The sequence below is a fragment of the Nomascus leucogenys genome, chromosome 12, assembly GCF_006542625.1.
Source record: "Nomascus leucogenys isolate Asia chromosome 12, Asia_NLE_v1, whole genome shotgun sequence".
NCBI lineage: Eukaryota > Metazoa > Chordata > Mammalia > Primates > Hylobatidae > Nomascus > Nomascus leucogenys.
This window is the reverse complement of record NC_044392.1, coordinates 44,191,817-44,214,438: the sequence shown is the minus strand read 5'-3', so window position 1 is coordinate 44,214,438 and position 22,622 is coordinate 44,191,817. Positions and strand designations below refer to the sequence as shown.

At 44.1% G+C, this 22,622-nt stretch overlaps 1 protein-coding gene across 12 annotated transcripts in view; it reads right to left on the bottom strand.

The window, feature by feature from the left end:
• The window catches only part of ARHGEF11 (Rho guanine nucleotide exchange factor 11), a 112,170-nt gene that overhangs the window by 43,272 nt on the left and 46,276 nt on the right, over positions 1–22,622 (bottom strand). For 8 of the 12 annotated variants that reach the window (XM_030824163.1, XM_030824166.1, XM_030824164.1 and 5 more), the window contains exons 2-8: positions 10,106–10,138; positions 8,899–8,913; positions 8,482–8,573; positions 6,744–6,842; positions 2,839–2,888; positions 1,633–1,690; positions 608–786 (exon numbers count right to left, since the gene is read on the bottom strand). In XM_030824163.1, the coding sequence (XP_030680023.1) occupies positions 608–786; positions 1,633–1,690; positions 2,839–2,888; positions 6,744–6,842; positions 8,482–8,573; positions 8,899–8,913; positions 10,106–10,138 (526 nt within the window). The remainder of the gene's footprint in view (positions 1–607; positions 787–1,632; positions 1,691–2,838; positions 2,889–6,743; positions 6,843–8,481; positions 8,574–8,898; positions 8,914–10,105; positions 10,139–22,622) is intronic. The other 4 variants (XM_030824168.1, XM_030824172.1, XM_030824174.1 and 1 more) reach the window with 2 other exon arrangements.

Sequence of the window (22,622 nt, the reverse complement as noted above, 5' to 3'; positions counted from 1 at the left end):
TAGAGACAGGGTTTTGCCATGTTGCCCAGGTTGGTCTCGAACTCCTGAGCTCAAGTGATCCTCCCACCTTAGCTCCCAAAAGTGCTGGAATTACAGGCGTGAGCCACTGCGCCTGGCCTCTACTTGTTTTTGTCCTTTTCTGGTCCCTCCCTCTACTGAGTGGGCTCTGTATTTTGCACCTCAAAGCAGGTTTTTTTCTCTAGGAAGCCTTTCCCCCACTCCTTGACTTTATACCAAACCCTGGTTAACACTGACTGGCAACGGTCTTGAACAGATGCATTCTGTCCCTGCCTGAAGTGTACACTCTCTCTCCGATGAGGAGCACTTTTGGATAGCATCCTTAGAGTCTTCTACACATTTAGGAAACACACAATGTTGCTGCGTGATAAAACCTCATATGCATTTGCATGGAAGGAGGACACTAAGGCACGGAACAACTGTTATTGTGCAGCCTTCATTTTTGTTCAACTCTTTCAATGGTCTTTCATATGTCTTTTGGCTTGTCTCTGTTTACCACAGCGCCACTGGATTTAACTTGCTTTCCTCCCCAGTGCAGAGCTTTTCACAGGACATTAGGGTGAGGAAAGAAAGCCAGAGGGATTATTACCTGCAGAGGTTTGGGTCCTGTGATGCGTTGTGGAGGTGGTAGAGGTGGAGGAGGTGGTGGTGAGGGGATCACTGACGTGATTCGGGGAGCTCCTGCTGGGGATGGGTCCTGCTGGAGCCCAGAGATGCCCACGGATGAAGGTGAAGAGCCCAGGAGGGTGAGTGCAACATAGGCACCAGCTAGAGGGAAACAGAGAGAAACCTGCTCCAGGAGTGCTGTTCTGGAGAGACAGTCCAGCTGTATAGGAGGGGGCTGTTCTCCCTTGTCCTGTCATTAAACTCATTATTCTATAGATTAAGTTCTCCTCACTTTTAATGCCTCACCCATTCTCTAATCCCTGCCTTCATGCCCAAGTACTACTTCCTGCCCTTCCTTCATGCAGAGACCTCAACTAGAATTCCACTCATAAATATCTGGGAACACACCCCATGGGCTGCCTCAGCAGCCTCTTGTTTCCCCCTTTATCTCACTAAAGTAAGTAGCCAGTGTCACCCTCCGAGCATACTGCCCACATGGCACAGACCAGGCACTCAGATTCTAGCCCTCTGCTCTCCCCAAACTTCCCACATTCTTCAATTCTTTCTTCAACATTTGTTGTTTCTATTTGAATATTTGTGCAGACTCAATTGTTGGGCCTTCCTGACTATAAACAGATTATTGTTGCTTTTCCCTGCCAAATAGAAAACAAATGAGGAAGAATGTCCATGAATGGCAGAGGGAATTGAAAGGTATTTGAGGGAGACCTGGTCTCAGTAGGATATGGTCTAAATAGGTGTGGCAAAGATGAGTGTGGGTAAAAATGAAGATGACTCATGAGAGCCTAGTACTGTCTCCACTTGAAATAATAGGGAATTGTGGCCATTTAAGTGGATCACTCCATGTTAAGATTAAAGATGTGACTTTAGCTGCCTCACATATCTACAAAGGAAACCTCCTGGAATGCCAGGCCTGCCCTTTCCTCCCTCCTTTCCTCCCTCTCGGATCATCTGCTTCCCTACTTTAGTTGTCACCTCTCTCCAACTCACATTTGATCAGCTTTACCACTTCCAGGTGTGAGCTATTGGTCACCATGGTGCCGTTGACCTGTTGGAGGGACAAACAATATTGAGTAATGGTAATGAACAGCTAGGGGATCCTTCTGTAAGTTCAAAATGCCACTTTTTTTTTTTTTTTTTTTTTTGAGATGGAGTCTTGCTCTGTCGCCCAGGCTGGAGTGCAGTGGCCCACCTCGACTCACTGCAAGCTCCACCTCCTGGGTTCACGCCATTCTCCTGCCTCAGCCTCCTGAGTAGCTGGGACTACAGGCGCCCGCCAACTCGCCCGGCTAATTTTTTGTATTTTTAGTAGAGACGGGGTTTCACCGTGTTAGCCAGGATGGTCTCGATCTCCTGACCTTGTGATCCGCCCGCCTCGGCCTCCCATGGGGCTGGGATTACAGGTGTGAGCCACTGCACCTGGCCCAAAATGCCGTGTTTTTAGGAAGCCATTTTCCAATGCTCTTTAGCCTCCTCTGGTCACTTGTTTACTCAAGTCACACTATGAATTTGTTCTGTTTGTATCTGCTATTTGTTCTGTCTCTCTAGCTAGCCTATGAGTTTTCAAGGACAAGACCTGTGTCTTCATTCCTTAATTTGTTCATTCATTCACTTATTTTTGGTGTACACTTTCCTAACCATTTGCCTCACACACATGTGAATGTCCACTGACCTAGTGTGCTTCCTCATTACAGAGCACTAAGAAGTCTGCATCTAGGATTTCCTTAATGCACCCCATTATGTTGCCCAGGCTGGTCTTGAACACCATTCTGTCGAAGAAAGGTCTGAACGACCAGGGCAGGTTATAGTAGTTCAGAATGGGCAAGGATCCCAGGTTGGCATTATATGGAGGAAAGAATATCAACCTGAGAATCGAAGTCTTGGATCCTTCACTAGTTACTAACCCTCTCTCTTAATCTTATTTTGGTCATTTGTGAAATGAGAATAAAAAAACTCGTTCTAGAAGCTTCGTTGCTTTAGAGTCAAGAAAGGCCTAAAATGTAGAACATAGCTATCCTCCTCCTCACTCTCTCTCATGCTATACCACTGTGCTCCCTCATATGGTACCACTCCTAACTCAGTGGCTGCCTGGCAGTTGGTATCAAGATGAAAGTGTGCAGGATGGGCCAAGGCCAGGAGTGCCCTGCACATCTATTTCCACTGCTGGGAGTGGGAGTGCGTGTTGGGGTCACTCACTTTGATGATCCGGTCGCCCTCTTTCACACCGGCCTTCATGGCTGCACCTCCTGTAAGGAGAAGGCCTGGTCAGCAGAGCCCAACAACCTCTTCCACTGAAGCTACACCAAGGTCCCTGTCAGATCACCTCTCCTCTGAAATTTCCTCTTATTTCTCTGTGTTAAGTATCTCAAATTCTGGGTGTACTTCCTATTCTACTCCAGTGACACAACTACTTTTAAGCTAGAGTGAACTATATAAGGTCCCATCTCCTGCTCTTCCTTTCACCTAGATAAGATGCCAGACTTCTGATAGCCAGGCCAAGGCAGGAGCGAGGCAGGGCCAGGCTCTGGGAAGAGCACATGTGCTTCACTCGAATGTGTCTGGATATATGTTCCAAGGTCAAATCAGAGTTATTCTTTATTATCCGGGGGGAAAATGAGTTTACTGTATGAAACATAATTGTTAAAATAATAATTAAGAGAAATTCGGAGAAAAGGATTAAAACAAGAGTTTCCTAAGTTCTGAGAGGTTCATAAAGATATTCTCGGTATTCACATAATTAAAGACAACTGTTTTATTTCTTTTAAAAAAACTGTTTTAAGCCATTTACAGTTTCTCCCCTCCTTTTTTTTTTATAGACAGAGTCTTGCCCTGTAGCCCAAGCTGGAGTGCAGAGGCGTGATCTCAGCTCACTACAGACTGGATCTTCTAGGCTCAAGTGATCCTCCCAACTCAACCCTCCCAAGTAGCTATGGGACTACAGATGCATGCCACCATGCCTGGCTAATTAAAAAAAAAAAATTTTTTGTTTTGTAGAGATGAGGTCTCACTATGTTGCCCTGGCTGGTCTTGAACTCCCGGGCCCAAGTGATCCTCCTGCCTTGGCTTCCCAAAATGCTGGGATTATAGGAGTGAGCCTCCATACTCAGCACAGTTTCTCCCTTTAAAATGGACCAAATTAAGAGCTTCTGATGGTGACTGACTCTGAGGTGTTCAAAAGAACATGCTCTTGACTTTTTCAACTTGTCATTCAACTGGAGGCTACAGTGGTTTTGACCACAATATGGTTTGTTTGTTTGTTTTGAGACAGTGTCTCACTCTGTGACCCAGGCTGGAGTTCAGCGGTGCGATTTTGGCTCACTGCAGCCTTGACCTCTCGGGCTCAAGCGATCCTCCCATCTCAGCCTCCAAAGTAGCTGGGTCTACAGGCATGTGCCAACACATCTGGCTAATTTTTGTATTTTTTGTACAGACAGGGTTTCACCATATTGCCCAGGCTGGTCTTGGAACTCCTGAGCTCAGGCAATCCTTCTGGCTTGGCCTCCCAAAGTGCTGGGATTATAGGCATGTGTCACCTCGCCCAGCCTCACAAGATAGTTTTAAATGACTTATATTCATAGTTTAATTTACATCCAGGAAGTACAAAAAACACTAAAGCCAAAACAAGTTAATGAGAAGCATAAAAATTACATATTGTACATTTGCCCCAACGTGATCATTAAATCTTTAAGTTGCATTCCTCTGATCAAAACAAAACTCCCACAAAGCCCATCTAAATGTTTCTACTCTAAAAAGAAAAATACAGTGATGACTACATTCCAATTTGGCTTTTCAGTACTGGGACTCAAGACTACCCTCATCTAAAGTGTGCTATTTATGGAAGAGTACTTGCAAATAGCCTGAAACTCCCTCTTATACATTCATTTAGAAACTAATGTTAAAGAGAACAGAACTATCTTGCCTGAATGTATGAAACACGTGAGGTGACTTCTAATAACTTAGTGTTTTTTTTTTTTTTTTTTAAAAACTAAACTCTTCAGAGTTAAGGAACTTGAGCAGAAGTTCTCAGACTTCAGCAAGCATGAGAATCACTGTGGGAATTTTTAAAAAGTGTGTTTCTTGGACCTCTTGCCAGAAAGCAATTCAGTGCTTCTGAGGTCAGCCCCAAGAAAAAGGATTTCAATCATCTTGGGCTTAGGTGATTCTAATACAGGCAGAACACAGACTATACTTTGAGAAACAGTGAATTAAAGAAACCTAATATATATCTGGAAAAGATAACCGCTGCTTTGTTACTCTTGTGACTTCAATGCCAATCCAAATGAAGTCTCTTTTACTCTCCTCCCCAACACACACATGCACACACGCATGCATGCACACACACACAACTCACACACACACAGACTCTAGAACTCATATTCTCCTTGTAAGCCATCTTTTCCTTCTTTCTTTTCTGGGTCTGACTCTGCTCAGCCTAAGAGAAGGAAGAAGGTAAAGGAGAGCTGAACCTAGACTTCACTGGAGGGGATCCCATACACATTTTCTGTACCAGATAGACCAGCAGAGGAAAAGTACAAGTTACTGGTAGTTCCACTAACTCTGTCTGACCCTAGTCCAGGAACCCTGAGAAATAAGAGAAGCAAAGAATAAAACTATCTTTTTAGAGCTTCACCCCAGGATATGCAAAACAAACCTACCACTGATACAAGTTTACTCCCAAATATAAGAAGCCATACTTATTTATATCCTTATATGATCCACATACTCATTTTGGTCGTAAATTTGAAATCCTCTTTTCATCTTTCCTGTGAACATATCCCATATCTTCCTCCAAATCAATGCAAGTATATTTTCCCTCTTGCTCTGCACTATCAGGAAACCTGCTCCCAATCCTTTCCTTGTGCTCTTGTCTAAGCCAAGCCTAGGATGCTCCATGTCACCAGCCCAGTCCTACTTACTGCACTGAAGTTCACTCCTTTTAGGGACACTTCTTTACCCTTTAAGGACTCTCCCACACCCATCGCCTTTCTTTTTCCTTTTTTTTTTTTTTTTGAGACGGAGTCTCGCTCAGTCACCCAGGCTGAAGTGCAGTGGCACGATCTCGGCTCACTGCAAGCTCCGGCTCCTGGGTTCACGCCATTCTCCTGCCTCAGCCTCCCGAGTAGCTGGGACTACAGGTGACTGCCACCGTGCCTGGCTAATTTCTTTGTATTTTTAGTAGGGACAGGGTTTCATCATGTTAGCCAGGATGGTCTCAGTCTCCTGACCTCGTGATCCGCCCGCCTCAGCCTCCCATAGTGCTGAGATTACAGGCGTGAGCCACCATGCCTGGCCACCCATCACCTTTCTGATTGTCTTCCTCAGCCTGGACCACCAACAATGGTTCCACTACCTGGCATATGCTGGAGTTTTGACTGTTCACACCCCTTCTATACACAATTGGTAACTTGATGGATTTGGCTATGATGCCCACCCACTCTTCACGTCCTTCCCACCAAATTTCTATCCTGCTGATTTGCTTTTCATTTCCATCTTTCAAACTACTTCTAAAATCCTGTTTCTTTTAAGAGGGCTTCCCAAATGATCACAAGGAAAATGACTATGCCTCAAATCACCAACTACTCAAACTTTCCAAACACCATTTCCCCTGACATCACATCCAACATATATCATTCATCTGTTGGTAATTTATTTAATGTTAACTGTATCAGCAAATGGGCTCTGTAATCATTTGGACCATTGTGCCTGTCTCAGGTTATAAACCTCTGTAGAAAGTGACCATCTGTGCACTTAGCCAGGTAATGTGGAGGTAAATATGAAGAAAGGGGGCCTCTGATTCCTCCATGGAATCTTGTGACCCAGTATGAGAGGCTCCCTTCGATGGCAATCAGACATCTGCCTGATGATGACCTGACAGCTATTTTGCTGGTTTTTCACTTCCCAGCTAGGGAAGAAAGCATGAGGTGCAATCTCTAGAAATTCTGCCTGGGGGCTTAGCATTGAAGAGGCTTCCCCAGGCACCCATGGAGAACCAGTTCTAGAGTAATTCATTTATGCCCCACAGGAAAGTAGAATGGCACTGTCACATACATGGTGGCTTTGCAAGTACTGTCCACCGTGGGCAGGAGGGATGCAGCACTCACCAGGCCGCACAGACTGCACCAGAACAATGCGATCCCCGCTGACTGTGAAGCCAAAGCCATGCTGGTCCTTTTGGATAATGACACAGCGTTGAACGAGACCTGGAAGGCGGACAGAAAGGTTGAGTACGCAGTGTCATTGGGAGGTGAGTGTACACATGCCAAGACTAACCCAGGGAAGCCCCGGTGCCTTTCTTCTTCAAGAAGCCTTTTCACACTAACCAAATTCCCTAGACTATTCCTGTCTAAACACTATCGCAATGACATGCCTCCCTTTGTGGTTGGCAAAACCTGTAACTTACTTTGTATTCCAAATAAGAAACTACCCTTCTCTGAGGTGCTAAAATGCTTGTCTCTCACATACATGTCTGTCCCTTTTGGTGTGTCCGGGTGAGACTGGTCAAAGAAGGGGCAGGACCAGGTCTAGCCATCCTCCTGAAGACTAATATTACCGATAAGGAGCCTCCCAGGATTGAAGCCCAAGTGAGCCTAGAAGTTACATGTTAAGTGACATCCAATGAATGCAGCAAGTGGTATACCAATGCTTGTTGATTCTTTTTACAGAGCTGGATAACTCATGCAGGGTGACTTAGGAGTGGTCTCTTGCCAAATCCATGGAAGGACACATGGCAGGAAGAAAACCCTTTTATTTCAGAAATAAAAGGGTTTTCTTCCTGTCATGTATCCTTTAAAAAAATACAGAATTAAAAAACAAAAAGAAACAGAGGTTATGACTACCAAATGTCTCTATCCCTGTGAATGTATACTAGACATTGTACATGTGTATGAGTATGAGTGATTGCATCCTGCAATGATTAAAGCGTGGGTTCTAGAGTTAAAACAGAACTGGTTTCAAGTCCCCAATAAGCTTGCGAACTTGGACATATTTCTTAACCTCTCTGTGCCTCAGCTCTCTCATTTGCAAAATAAAGATAATAAAACCTAGTTTCTACGTTGATGTATGGAGGCAATTTATATAAAACCCATTAACACAATGCCTAGTATACGTCATGTGCTTAACATAAACACTAAGTTGCTTTACATTTGGAGAATACAGATCTGTCTGTATGAGTGTACATCTCTGTGTCCATGTGGGTTTTCTTTTGAGACAGAGTCTTGCTCTGTCACCCAGGCTGGAGTGCAGTGGCACGATCTCGACTCACTGCAACCTGTGCCTTCTGGGTTCAAGCAATTCTTCTGCCTCAGCCTCCTGAGTAGCTGGGACTACTGGCGCGCACCACCACGCCTGGCTAATTTTTGTGTTTTTAGTAGAGACGGGGTTTCATCATGTTGGCCAGGCTGGTCTCAAACTCCTGACCTCAAGTCATCTGCCTACCTTGGCCTCCCAAAATGCTGGGATTACAGGCATAAGCCACCATGCCCGGCCATGTGCTTTTTTTTTAAAAAAAAAAAGAGATGGAGTATCACTATGTTGCCCGGGCTGGAGTACAGTGGTTATTCATAGGTGTGATCCCACTACTGATAAGCATGGGTGTTCTGACCTGCTCCATTTCTGACCTGGGTCAGTTCACTTCTCCTTGGGCAACCTGGTAGTTCCCTGCTCCTGGGAGGTCATTATATTGATGCTGAACTTAGTACAGACACCTGACTGGCATAGCACACTACTGACCAGAGCTCTTGGGCTCAAGTGATCCTCCCACTGGCCTCCCAAGTAGCTGGGAATACAGGCATGTGCCACCATGCCTGGCTGTGTTTGTGTATTAATGCCCAAGGAGGTTACCGGTTGTCTCAGAGGTGTCCGAAGGCTGGCGATGGTGGGAAGGGGACTTGCGCTCAGGTGCAGAATCTCCCAGAGAAGACAGGCTACTTAACCTGGAGAAGGGGTAAGGAAAGCATGTCAGTGAGCTCAGCAGGGAGGGATCAGCCTTGTAGTAGATGGAGGCTCTGTCAAAAGGGGCCCTGAGTCTTGGATAATGAGAGACCAACCTACCCACCCTGTAACCCAATCTGGTAGGACATTAGCCATGTGTACACCACTGGTAACACCACCTATCTGGAATCCTGGGCTGGCAGGGCAAGCATGATCCTTTAATACCCAGCAAGATGTGAAGGAAAATAACCCTTCCTGGAGTTAGGCGACAAAGAGACAATAGCAAGAAGGGGATGTGCACACGTATACACGCTTGTTGGGTCTTACCAGGCTGCAATGGGGCTGATGGAACAGAACGGAGCAGCAGAGAAAATGAATGCAAGAAAAAGACAGGAAAAAAACAAACAGCCAGTTAGTTTTAGGCGATGATTTGCAAAGGAAGGGGAGACTGGAGGGAAGGACGAGGTAGGTCAAACACATACAGAGGTCTGCATGAGCACAGCATGCGGCTGTAGTGGCGGCAGCAGAGACAAGCTCCCCATTTAGCTTCATCTCTTTGTCCCTCAAAGTTCCACCTCTCCATAACAGTGATCTCCAGGAGGGTAAATGGGCATGAGTACAAGCCCACTGGGTAACTGGCAACTTGCATACTTTCTAGAAAAGACAGTAGAGGAATGGCCCAAGCCTTTGAAAATTCCATTTATCCTTTGGGTACCATGGGAGGACAGGAATCTGGTCTGTTTGGTGGTAGTATTCCAACCCCATATTCAGCTCCATTCCCTCAGCCAGCCTGAGGCATCTTGCCTAATTAGAAACTACTAAAGACCCCAAACCTCCAAGTGGTACACATCACCAAACCAAAGGATTCACTGCTTGATCTCCTCTTCAACTAGGACCCTCATAGGAATAGAAGAAATTTCAATAACTGCTGTGGCACTCCTTTTTGGAAAAGTGTACAAGTTGCAAGTTCCTGAATCAATAGTTGCTGCCCCTCAGAAAGGGGCAATTCCTATCCTACTTATAGCAAATGACTAAGTGAAAGGCTACTCATGGAAGCACTGTGTGTGATGGCAAAACACTGGAAATAATCTAAATATTCACAATGAGTGACTGGTTAAATAAATTACAGTAATATAATGACACAGAACTCAGTCATAAAAAAGAATGAAGAGGCTCTTTATACATGATAGAGAATGATCTCCATGATATGTTACTGAGTGAAATAAACAAAATATAGAATTAATTGGACAGTTTAAAAAAGTGAGTAAAAGAGAGAATTATGTGTTTATACATGTTTAAATATTTATTTACATATCCAAAAATATCTAAAATATCTCTGGAAGAATACAAAAGAAACATATAACACAGTTGTCTCTGAGGAGGGAAACTGGGTGGCTGGGGCACAGGAATGGAACTGCAGGCTTTTATTATATTCTTTGGTACTTTTAAAGTTTGAAACCATGTGAGGGTACAAGTAACTTATAAATATAAAGGAGGGGGTCTTCGTTCCCCCTCACAATGGCACCCCTCTTACCTGGACAGGTGAGACTGCTTTTTACTGGCTGATCTTTGGATCAGAGAGAGAAGGACATCAAGGAAGAAGAGAGCGTGGGCCCAGGAAAGAGCGACGCAGGACAGGAGGAAGAAAGAGAAAGAAAAACAAAACACGACATAAACCAGACAAGACACTAGGGATGGTTGGTTCAAAGAAAAACCACAACAGAGCCAAGAGTGACCCAGGGGAGGCACCTGGCCACAAGGTGAGCTTAGTAATAGCCATGAGCTTTCTAACATCCAAATTTACCCATGTCATTTTGCTGCTTAAAACCTTTTAGAACCTCCCCACTGTACTTGGGAGAACAGTCATCTGGCCTCAGCTACGCCATTCGCCACAGCATCTAACAGGAAGTATAATGCCTGATGCCCGGTGAAGTGCCCTTTGATGTTTTCCACAGCTGCCAGTATCTATCCTTCCTGCAGCTCAAATACCCAACTGAAAATGCTGCTGTTCACTTGTCTGTAAAGCCGTACAGGCAAGGTTGGAAGGTCCATGAAAGCAGAGAGGGTCTTGCTGCTGTGCCCCCAGTGCCTGACACAGTAGGGAGGGGCTCAGTCCTATTCTTGGTCCCTGCTCTTTACTGTCCTCCTTTCACTTGCTATGGTTTCTGGCTTCTGTCTCTGCCTACACTGTTCCTTCCTCCTACATGTTCTGCCTACTTTATTCACTATGACTGCACAGGGCTATCCACGCTGGGCTTGAACTCCTCCTCCTTCCTACCTAAAGAGAAAGCCCATCTTATCTTGGGACACCTCGGGCCTTCCTGCCTTGTTCTTGACCCCACCAGGAAGCTGGTTTCCTATGCCCATATTAAAGCCTAGAAGGTGCATTTGAACCTGAGAACCTGATTTGGTTTGCATTTGAGCTAAGGCATGGGCAATTCCACATAATCAAAGGCAAATGAACCAAAAGGTCCATGTCCCTGCTGTCAACAACTGTTAGGGGCATGGACAAAGACCATTTCAGCAGTCACCAAAAGTTTCTCTAAAATAAAATCAGAGGCTAGGGCAGATATGTGGGGGACAAGGAGATGGCAATGTAAGTATACTTGCAACAGATGCAAAAAAATTTTTTTTTTCTGAGAGCTTAAAGGAGAGAAAACTACCACTGAACTGAAGGAGGAAGAAATGCCTATGGAAGGCAGGCCTGGTGGACAGAATCAATGGACAGACTATTGTGTCAGCTGGGTTGTGAGTCTGAGCACATATTTGGGAGAAAGACCTTGGAAGGTTAAAAATCTGAGAAACAAGGAAAGGAGACAGGAGGGTAGTTTGGCCTGAAATGGAGGCTGTCATAGATAGAAAAGACTTTAATGGTGGCCCCTCCCTTTTCCTGATGACATTCTCATCAAAATTTGGCAGCAGAGCTCAGATTCTGCTCAGTCTAAACCTGGGGGTATGGAGGCGGCCCTGAAGAATGGAGAATTTCCCCCCAAATTTGTACTCTAAATGGCACCACTGAGACAGATTTTCTGATCCAACTTCTCAGTTATCCCCCACTGCCAGTCAAAGAAACCTGTAGGTTTTTTATAATCATTTCCCAGAGTCGCTCCTTTCTTTACATAATCATTGACACTCATCCCTTGAAGCCACAGGTCTAGTGCCTCATGCCTGGATTACTGAAAAAAACCTCTTTTCCACTCTCCAGTCCATCCAGCACTCCACCACCACAGACTAACTTACTCAAATGCTACTCCCTCAGGCCCTCTCATCATGAACTTATCATTTCTCTCCTTATTATCTACACAATCAGATGTGCCTCTAATAACCTGGTACTAAAGGACTTTCATCCTGTGGACCCAAACGTCTTTTCAAATTCGTCTGATTACTTGCCTATTACCTACCTCTATTGGATCCTAAGCGATGCTATACTCATTCCCACCTCTGATTTGATGGTTGCCATCCCTTGTCATCTCTGTCCATCTCCTACTACTTTTTCAAGGTCCTGATCAAATGGCATTGACTCCACGAAGCAATCCCTGACCACTGCAGCACACATTTCATTTACCCCAACATTTTATTTTGAAAAATGTCAAACTACATTAACAATGAAGAAGCAGCATGGTGGATATCTATATGTCCTTCATTTAGATTCAGCAACTAACATTTGTAACATTTGCTTTATCTATGTTTATGCATTTTTTCTCACTTGAAAATTGCAGACATCATGACACTTTACCCCTATTTTAGCCTATATCCCCTAAGAGCATTGAAATTCTTCTATATAACCACAATGCCATCAGCACACCCAATGAGTCTAATACAATATCATCTAATATACAGTACACATTCAAATTTTCCCAACTGTCTTATTAAGTTCTTTATAGCTATTCCCCAATTGCCTCAATTCAGGAGCCAATCAAAGATCTCGAATTATACTTACGTCCTGTCTCTTTCATATTAATTTAATCTAGAACCCTCCCTACTTTTCTTGGTCTTGTCTTTCATAATACTGACATTTTGCAGAGTCTAGGCCAGTAATCTTGTTGAATGGCCTACAATCTGGATTCATCTGACGCCTCCTCATGGTTAGATTCATGTTAAACATTTTTAAGAAACTATTATATAAGTGATGTTGGATAGCTTGCTCCATTTTGGTGATGGTAGGTTTGATTACTTAGGTAAAGTGGTACTCCTGAGATTTTTTCAATGGTAAAAATCTATTTTCTCATTTGAATTAATGAGAAATCTGTGGGATGATATTTTGAGACTGCATAGATACTCTGTTTTCCAACAATCTCTCATCCAATAGTTTTACTCTCCATAGGCGATTCTTGCCTAAAGTGCTTATTGCACTGATGCCTGCAAAATGGCAATTTGCTAATTATATCATTCCTTCAACATATATTAGCCAGTAAGCTTTTATAAAGAATGTCATCTCATCCCTTTTCTGGAGTAGTGCTATGAACTCACAGATCTTGTTTCCCCCCAAAAGTAATAATATATTATAGTCTATTACCCTTTAAAAAAAAAGTTTAAAATGTTCCAATTTGACCAGTGTGAGCTTCTGAAAGCCAGCTCCTGTGTCCTTTTAACATGTCACCATCTGTTTTTGATCATGTCCTTGCTTTCTGGCACAAAAAGATACTCCATGCTCACCTTGTACTTTCCCTATGCCAGACCTGGAATCAAACATTTCTCCAAGGAGCCCTGTTCCTTTTAGCAGGAAATGCATTTAGAAACAAGATCTGACTGCTAGGTACTCATTGCTGCTGAGCTGTCCCTTGTTCCAGGCCCTTTTAATGGACAGAGCTAGAAAAATTTATTATAAATTTTTGAGTTCACACTGGTATCTCCAATTTGAACTCAACACAACAGGGTTCTTCATCTTCCCCATTCCACATTTTATCTTCCTTTTCTCATATTGAGAACCCAGTTCCTAAACAATACCAATATATTTACTCACTGCTCTATTCAATATGCAGAAAAGATAGTTCCTGGAGTTACTACATCAGTATCACTAGTAACAACAAATCTATGAAGTTCAAGGTTTTCTTGCAGTTCTTTTTGTCCTCAGACTATATCCCAGTACCATCAGTAATGTGTGTGAAAATTTCTGGGTTAATCCGTTGGGTTTTTTGTTTTGTTTAGTTTTTTGAGACAGGGTTTCACTCCATCGCCCAGACTAGAGTGCAGTGGCACAACTACAGCTCACTGCAAACTCTGCCTCCTGGGTTCAAGTGATCCTCCCGCCTTAGCCTCCCAAGTAGCTGGGATTACAGGCACACACCGCCACGCCTGGCTAATTTTTGTATTTTTTATAGAGATGGGGTTTCGCCATGTTGCCTAGGCTGGTCTTGAACTCCTGGGCTCAAGTGATCCACCTGCCTCGGCCTCCCAAAGCACTGGGATTACAGGCATGAGCCACTGTGCTCGGTCTTAATCTGTTTTTATGTTATCAATTTGAGACATATTTATGTTTCTGTTTATATTTGTACTGAATTTTAGGGTTTGCTTTTTTTCAAGCTAATTTCATTTTTTGAATATATTAAACATTTACACGGTTGAAAAATCAAAATGAAATTTTAAAAGTATATTCAGAAGTGTACCTATTCTTTCCCCCCATTCCCCAGAGCTGCTCTGTGCTCTAGAGAACAAGATACATGAAGTTTATCATTAAATGGGAAAAGAGCAGACATTTAAAAAAGCACCCAAACAGACCAGGCACAGTGGCACATGCCTGTAATCCCAACACATTGGGAGGCTGAGGTGGAGGATCCCTTGTGCCCAGGAGTTTGAGACCAGCCTGGGCAAGATAGTCAGAGCTCATCTCTATTTAAAAAAAAAAAAAAAAAGCTAGGCAGCTACTCAGGGAGCTTAGGTGGGAGGATGGCTTGAGCTTAAACCCAGGAAGTCGAGGCTGCAGTGAGCCGTGATTGCACCACTGCACTCCAGCCTGGGCAACAGAGTGAGACCCTATCTCAAAAAAAAAAAAAAAAAAAAAAAAAAAGAAGAAGAAGAAAAAGAAAAGGCACCCAAACAATAGTGTAGTTACTACTGAGTTAGGCACTCATTTGTTTTTGGTTTTCTTCCTGTGTTTCCTCTTGTAAAACTAAATAAATACCTATACATATTCTTATTTTCCTTTCTTCCTTACACAACAGGTAGTATCATCCCCTTTTTGCACTTTGCTTTTTTCACTTACAATATCTGTAGAGTAACTTGCAGAACTCTTCCTCTTCTTTACAATGCAGGCTGCATTGGCACACACATTCTCCCCTCCTCCAAGGCTCCCTGTGGCCTGGTGGGTCAGTCCTGCCTATCTGCTGGAGGGCAGAGGTTGTAGTGTGGACTTCTCGGTATGCCTGAGTGCAGCACAAGGCACAGAGCAGGTGCCTTCTAACTATGCATCCACATGCTCCTCACCCCAGCCTACAGGGTGGGCGACAAAGCAAGGAGATGCTTCGTGACCTTCCAGAGAGCCCACATATCCTTTTTATTGGTCTGCGGTGTGTCTGTGTGTGAATGTGTATATATACATACATATATATATTTATTTTAGAAGTTAGTTGCTAAGCAATAAAATACAGATTTCTGACTTCTCTTGAAAGGTCAGTCAGAAGTTCTGGCATCCTCGAGCTTACGGTCTCACAGAGACAATCAGCTGAAAATGAGTGGTGGCAGCCCTCTCCAGATGGGCATGTCTTACCTTTCCCAGTCACCACTGCCCACAGCTTATACTGCCCACTGCTTCACTCAGACCCCTACAAAGCATACGAGTTCGAACTTAAGGTGGCCAAACAGGACTGGCTTCTGGTGTTTAAAAAAACACAGATAAGCAAATAACATCATGTCCTTTCCATCTGTCAATGGGAGGTTCCTGGTCTCCTCACCCTTACGCCTACCCCATCACAAATGTGTAAATGAGGACAAGGCCTAGAACATCCACGTTCTGTGGTAATAATGATAAAGTTCTTACTACCTACCACGTGCTGTGCTAAGCACTTGATATAACCTTATCTAATTCAATACTCACAAAAGTCTGGTGAAACAGGTAGTATCCCCATTTTCCAGTGGGTGAACAGAGAGGTTAAATAAATGAAGTTAAGATGTGCATAAAGTTGGTGTGACTTCAAGGTCTGTGCTCCTAAATAAAAAATTATATGACCTGTATATGCCACATGTAGATTTGTGTGGTCTTTATTTTCTCTTTTACATACATACACACACATTCCAGACATATACACATATATACATCACATGTGCCCACACACATACAATATATACATATATGACATGATTAAAGATATATATAATACACATATGCTATATATGTATATAAATACATAATACACATACATAAGATAGATGGATAGAGAAAGATAAAAAAAGCACACTATACACAGGCTGAGCTAGGTTTTCCGGAGTCTGGGGCAAAGTAATATTCCTGGGCCCTTCCCTAAAGACAAGAGCAGTAAACCAGGAAAGAGCCACCCTACCAGGACCTTAGCTCCAGATAAAGTCCATACTTACTGAACTCTGACCTGGTCTTACTGGTTGGTTTCCCTTATCTCCCAGGGTGGAGTTTTCAGCAGGCTCCTGGCACCCTAACTTTCTATGGATTCTGCCTCCGGGTAGAATTTTCCCTCTGGTCTGAGGCTGGCAAACACACCCTCCTAGGCCTGCACATCCCTACAGTAAGGGCTATGAGGAAAGAGGGCTGTTTGCAGACAACCACTGCTGATCTATAAGCATCAGTTAGTTCCCTCATCTCTTAAACTAGAGAATAGACAAATGGTCTCTGGCAGTGCACCAGAGAAGGTTCACTCCTCAGTTGGATCACTTCCTAGCTATCCAGCAGCATATGAATCACCTGAGGCCCCACCCTTAGGGATCCAATTCAGCAGGTCTGCGGTGTGGAATCTATTTCAACAAGCAGCCCAAGCCATTCCTTATTCAGAGGACCATAACTTGCAGAAACTCTTGAAACAAGTCTCTTAATTTCTGAGTCTATCATCAGTCTATCATCTTTCTTATCTGCAAAATGAACACATACTGATATCATCTGTTAGTCTGTCGTCTCTTTTAGACTTTAAGCCCCTGAGAACAGGGACCATGTCTTACTCATCCTTGTATCACCAGCCGAGTTCCAGCACAGTGCCTGGTGCATAGTGAGGGTTGCTCCAAAAATGTTAGCTGAAGGACCATACATGTCCTTTCTTTCTTCCAGGGCTAATGTGAGGGCAAAAAAGATAATATTTATTAAGTGCTTTGAAAGTGTAAAGCCCTCTGCAAATGGTTTTATTGTGGCATTTTGCTGTTTTTTTTTTTTTTTCAGGTGTACAGTAGGTGACCTATGCTTGAAAAATGTCAGGTGTGAGGGGAACAGAACTAGAATGAGTGAGTGAAAAATACCCCTAGGGTGTTCAAATTCTAGGTAGGGCAGGGCCAGTAAACCTCACCTTTCTACTTTCATGAAGGTCTTAGACAAGAAGAGATTTTAGGATTTGTTTGACTATCAGAGCAGACAATTTGGCAGACAGTTGTGTGTGGAGAAGGGAGGCAGAGAACTGGTGTGTTGAGAAGGTTGGTTAGCTTGGTTCAACATCGAATATTCAGCACACAGGCCATGTGGTATGGTTTTAAAAGCACAGCTTTAGGACTCAAAATACTGGCCCAAGCTCAGGCTCAGCCCTTTCTGGGCTACGTAGTCTTAGGCAAGCCATCCAACCTCTCCAAACCTTAGTTTCCCAATAACGAATGTGGATAATACTACCTTTCTCAAAGGGTAATTGGGAGAACCAAATCACCTTCACTGACACCTCAAAGCTACAACAGTCAAACTGCAATTAATCTCCCCAGCCCTGCTCCTGATCAAATGTTTCCTCCTCAGTAAAACACTGCCGTGCACTTGCTCATGCCAGAAATCTGAGATTATCTTTGACATCTCTCTGCAAATCTAATCAATTGACAAGTCCTACTGATATGACCTCCTAACATTTCTGAAATCCACCTACTTCTCTTCTCCCCGTCCCTGCCACCATGCTCATTTAAGACACCATCATCTCTCACCTAGAAGAACTGGCCTCCCCATGTCTACTCTAGCTCCTACCCATTCTTACACACAGAGTGATCTTTTAAAGAGAGAAATTAGAGGATATACACCCTTCTGTGGTTTCCCACTGTCCTTGCATGAAGTTCCAAATCCTGCACATGGCTAGCACGTCCTTGGGTGAGGTCTCATGCCTATTCTCAAGCTGTGTATCTGGTCACCCTCCTTCTCACTCGCTGTATTTCAACCTCAGGGGCCTTCTCTCCCACCTTGGCCTGGGGAACCTACACTCATTCCTCAGGGTTCAGCTGAAGTGTCTCGTTCTCAGAGAGGCCCTCTCTGACACTTCCTGTGTTGAGTCTCCCTGAAATTTACCTTTGTAATGTGCCTAACTCAATAGTAACTACACTATTCTTTGGGTGTCTTTTCTCCTCCTCCTCCTCCTCCTCCTCCTCCTCCTCCTCCTCCTCCTCCTCCTCCTCCCCCTCCCCCTCCCCCTCCTCCTCCTCCTCCTCTTCTTCTTCTTCTTTTTTTTTTTTTTTGAGATAGGGTCTCACTCTGTTGCCCAGGCTGGAGTGCAGTGGTGCAATCACGGCTCACTGCAGCCTCGACTTCCTGGGTTCAAGCTCAAGCAATCCTCCCACCTAAGCTCCCTGAGTAGCTGCCCAGCTTTTTTTTTGTTGTTTTTGTTTTTTAAATAGAGATGAGCTCTGACTATCTTGCCCAGGCTGGTCTCAAACTCCTGGGCACAAGGGATCCTCCGCCTCAGCCTCCCAATGTGTTGGGATTACAGACATGTGCCACTGTGGGCCAGGCGCGGTGGCTCACGCCTGTAATCCCAGCACTTTGGGAGGCCGAGGCAGGCGGATCATGAGGTCAGGAGATCGAGACCATCCTGGCTAACACGGTGAAACCCTGTCTCTACTAAAAATACAAAAAAATTAGCCGGGCGTGGTGGCGTGCGCCTGTAGTCCCAGCTACTCGGGAGGCTGAGGCAGGAGAATGGTGTGAACCCAGGAGGCGGAGCTTGCAGTGAGCCAAGATTGCGCCACTGCACTCCAGCCTGGGCGACAGAGCAAGACTCCGTCTCAAAAAAAAAAAAAAAAACAGACATGTGCCACTGTGCCTGGTCTGTTTGGGTGCTTTTTTAAATGTCTGCTCTTTTCCCATTTAATGATAAACTTCATGTATCTTGTTCTCCAGAGCACAGAGCAGCTCCAGAACACAGTAAATAGTAGATATTCAATAAATATGTGTTGGAAGATGAAATCAGATATAGGTAACAGATCTTTAGACATCAAAATAAGCCTATGCTTATCACAGCAGTTGAGAGAAACATTTTTGAGTGACCTCCACAATGCATATAAATTAGGATTAAATTAATAATTTCATAGTTTTAACAAAGACTAATAAGCTAGAAGGGTGTTAGCCTCTCTATGGATTTAGGCGGGCAGTACCACTGGCGACCCTGTAGGAACTATTTAAGCTCCTAAATTCTTCAGTGCCCCAGATTGCTAGAATTGAATTCTGCACATAAGACAGTGAAGCATCAACTAAATAAGAAACTGCATGTTAAAGTGTGTTGGTAGTTACAAAGTAGATTTGGGGAGGGGATGGACAAAGAAGACATCAGAGAGGAGGTGGACTTTAACCAGAGCCTTGGAGGAAGGGGAGGATTCTGACAGGTAGCTATGCTGTGGAAGGACATTCTAGGGGAGGAAGCAGCAGCAGAAGGCAGAGGGAGGACACAGGGACTCTGGGGAGGCTGTCAATGCAATATGGGAGAAAAGGGGATGGATCTCACAACAGGGAGTGTAACAAGAGATAAAATTAAAAAGACAAGGGTCTCCGTCCTGATTCTGCCACTTACTAGCTGGCTGAGCTTAGGAACCTCTCTCTCTCTCTTTTTTTTTTTTTTTTTTTTTTGAGACAAAGTCTTGCTCTGTCACTCAGGCTGGAGTGCAGTGGTATAATAGTTCACTGAAACCTCCAATTCCTGGTCTTATGTGATCCTTCTGCCTCAGCCTCTCAAGTAGCTGGGATTACAGGTCTGCACCACTGTATCTGGCTAGTTAAAAAAATTTTTTTTTTGTAGAGATGGGGTCTCCCTTTGTTGCCAAGGCTGGTCTTGAACTCCTAGGCTCAAGCAATCCTCCCGCCTCAGCCTCTCCAAGTGTTGGGATTACAAGTGTGAGACACCATGCCCAGCCAGGAACCTCTCTTAAACTCTCCGAGCCTTATAATTCACCTGCCCTGTCCTACCTATCTCACACAGCTGCTGTGAGAATTAAGTGGGATAAAGTATGTCAAAAGGTTCTGCAAATACTAAAGTAACATATCATTGCTAGGGAGTATGATGGAGGGAAAAAGGTTATGGAGGGCCTTTAATGGTATCTAAGGATTATAGATTTGATTATTTACAGATGGGGGAGCTGTTGAAGGCTTTCTCGAAGGAGTAATAGGATCAGGTTTAGCCTTTAAAAAGATAAGTCTGACTGCAGTGACTAGAGTGGCCTGGAGGAGGAAAGGCTGGAGGCCCAGAGACCAGCTGCGGCAGAGCAGATGTGCACCTGAAAGACAGCAATGTGTGGAATGCCCTAGAAAGCACAGGTGAGGGACAGACTGCTGAGAGTGCGTTACTAGGAGCTGACACTGGGAGTACCCTCTAGCCCTGCACTGTCTAACAGGAACCCCAGGTCACATGTGACTAAGAGCACCAGAAATGTGGCTGGTTCGAATTGAAATACAATGTATAAAATGCACATCAGATTTAAAGTTTTAGTAAAAAAAAAAAAAAAGTAAAATATCTCAATAACTTTTTATATTAGAGTATTTTGAATATATTGGGTTAAATGAAATAGATCATTAAAATAATTTCACTTTTTTTTTTTTTTTTTACTATGGCTACTAGAAAATGTTAAATTACATGTGGTTTGCACTATCTTTCTATTGGACAGCACTGGTCTGGCCTCCTTTGGCCACAGCTGCACCACATTTCCACCTTCGCTCCAGTGGTGAGACCTCCTTGCCCTTCAGAACAGTCAAAGAAAACTAGAAGCCTGCCCAGAGTCATCCCTCCAGGAACTTCTGTCTCCCACAGCACCTGGTGTATATTTCTGCCAAAGCACCTCCCACACTGTTGACCTCTCTCCTTGTTCGCTGGACTGTGAGTCCTAGAGTAAAGAGGCACAACTGTCTCCCAGAAAGGAAGCAGAGCCCGGCTCTGAGGGCACCATCTTTATCCCTTAGTAGAGAACAATCCAGCACTGCCCTAGGCTGTGCACCCTTTTCTCCACTCAGAACCCAACACCCCATCAGCCTTGCAGGCTCTATCAGCATGGGTATTGGCACAAGCTCACATCTGACTTATCTAATTTGTCACATATTTCTCAGAAAAAGCTCAATGCCCAAGCTATGCCCAGGAATTTACATTGACATTGAGGAGCAGTGTGGTGAAGTGTGGAGTTAGAACATGCCTGGCTCTGCCTCTGGCCATCTGTGGGACTGAGAGCAAACTATTTTCTGCGAACCTCAGTTTTCTCATCTACAAAATGGGAATACTAGCCACCTATCCTATCAGGCTGTTTTAAGAACTGGTGTAATGTAAGTACAGTATCTAGTACAATGGCTGGCACTCTGCAGTACTTTAAAAATGGGTGCTATTCTTTGCTGTAAGACCCTAAGTCAGACATAATTAGTAAGCTACTGCCAAAGCAAGCACATCCTGCCTTGAAACACAAAATCAAGTCTTGAGTCATCTAACATAGATGCAACCATCTTACAGATCTCCTAAGAGCTCCTAGATGATCTACTGCCGAATATTATGTTAAGCCTATATTTATTTGCTTTTGTCATGGAGTCCTCCATCAAACTTATGTTCAATGAAAAGAATAGCATCTCAAGACATCAAGAGGAAGCCAGGAGACCTAGATATTGGTGCTAATCCTGCCATTTACTAGCTGCGCAACTCTAGACAACATAAAGCAACTTTCAGGAAGATCCAAGATCTGGTTATTAGAAGTAGAAGTCAGGGGTGGAGAGCAAAGCCACAGGAAGGGAAATCATGGAGGCTGCCCCAGCAGGAGGGAGGGGGCAGGCCCTTCTGACAAGAGGGCAGGACTGACAGCTGGCAGCCTAGACATCTGGGTTCTAGACCCACTCTGCCCTTATCTTTTTATATATCCTTGAAAAGGGAGAAGAAAATTACATATAATAAGCATGTGTTACAGGCATTCATTTAATCCTGACAACCTGGTGAGATAACAGTGTTATTTTCCTTTACGGATAAGGAAAATGAGGTTCAGATAAGTTACATAAGTCACCCCAGGCCATACAGCTATTAAATAGTAGAGCCAGGACACAAGTTCAAGTGTGCCTGATACCAAAGTCCCAGCTTCCTCTCCCTGTGCCTTGGCCGTATCATCCCCACGACGAGGGAGCTGAGCTAGGTCATCTCACGTCCTACGTCCTTTCTTAATTCTGCTTGATTCATTGTCCCTTATAATTCTTCTTCAGCATATCAGGTCTCTACACCCAGGCAGAACTATATCCCTAGCCTGGAAAGGAAAGATTCTCTCTAAAGAATAAAGGGAGGGCAGACCACAGCCAAATTCATTTCAACTAGAAAAGAAACAACAGACACCATCATCAACCATGATCTAGAAGCAATTCTGTGTCTGCATTGGTGATATCCACAAGATGAATAAGTATATTTTCATTTGAGTTTCCTGGTTTTCAACAAAGGGCAAAGGAGACGAGCAGAACCTAGAACCTACAAGACAAAGAACAAGCATCTGTCACAGGGACTTGCCAGGGTCGAAGGGAAAGGCCTCCATCTGTGGAATTAGGTTTCCTCCTCGCCACATCGTAGCCACTGTGTGGCACTGGGCAAGCCACACCACTTCTCAGTCTCAGCTTTCCTAACAGTAAGATGGGAAGACCAAGCCTTGTACTTTTTGCAGGGCACTGTGGTAATTAAATTACTTGTCATCCTAAAACCCCT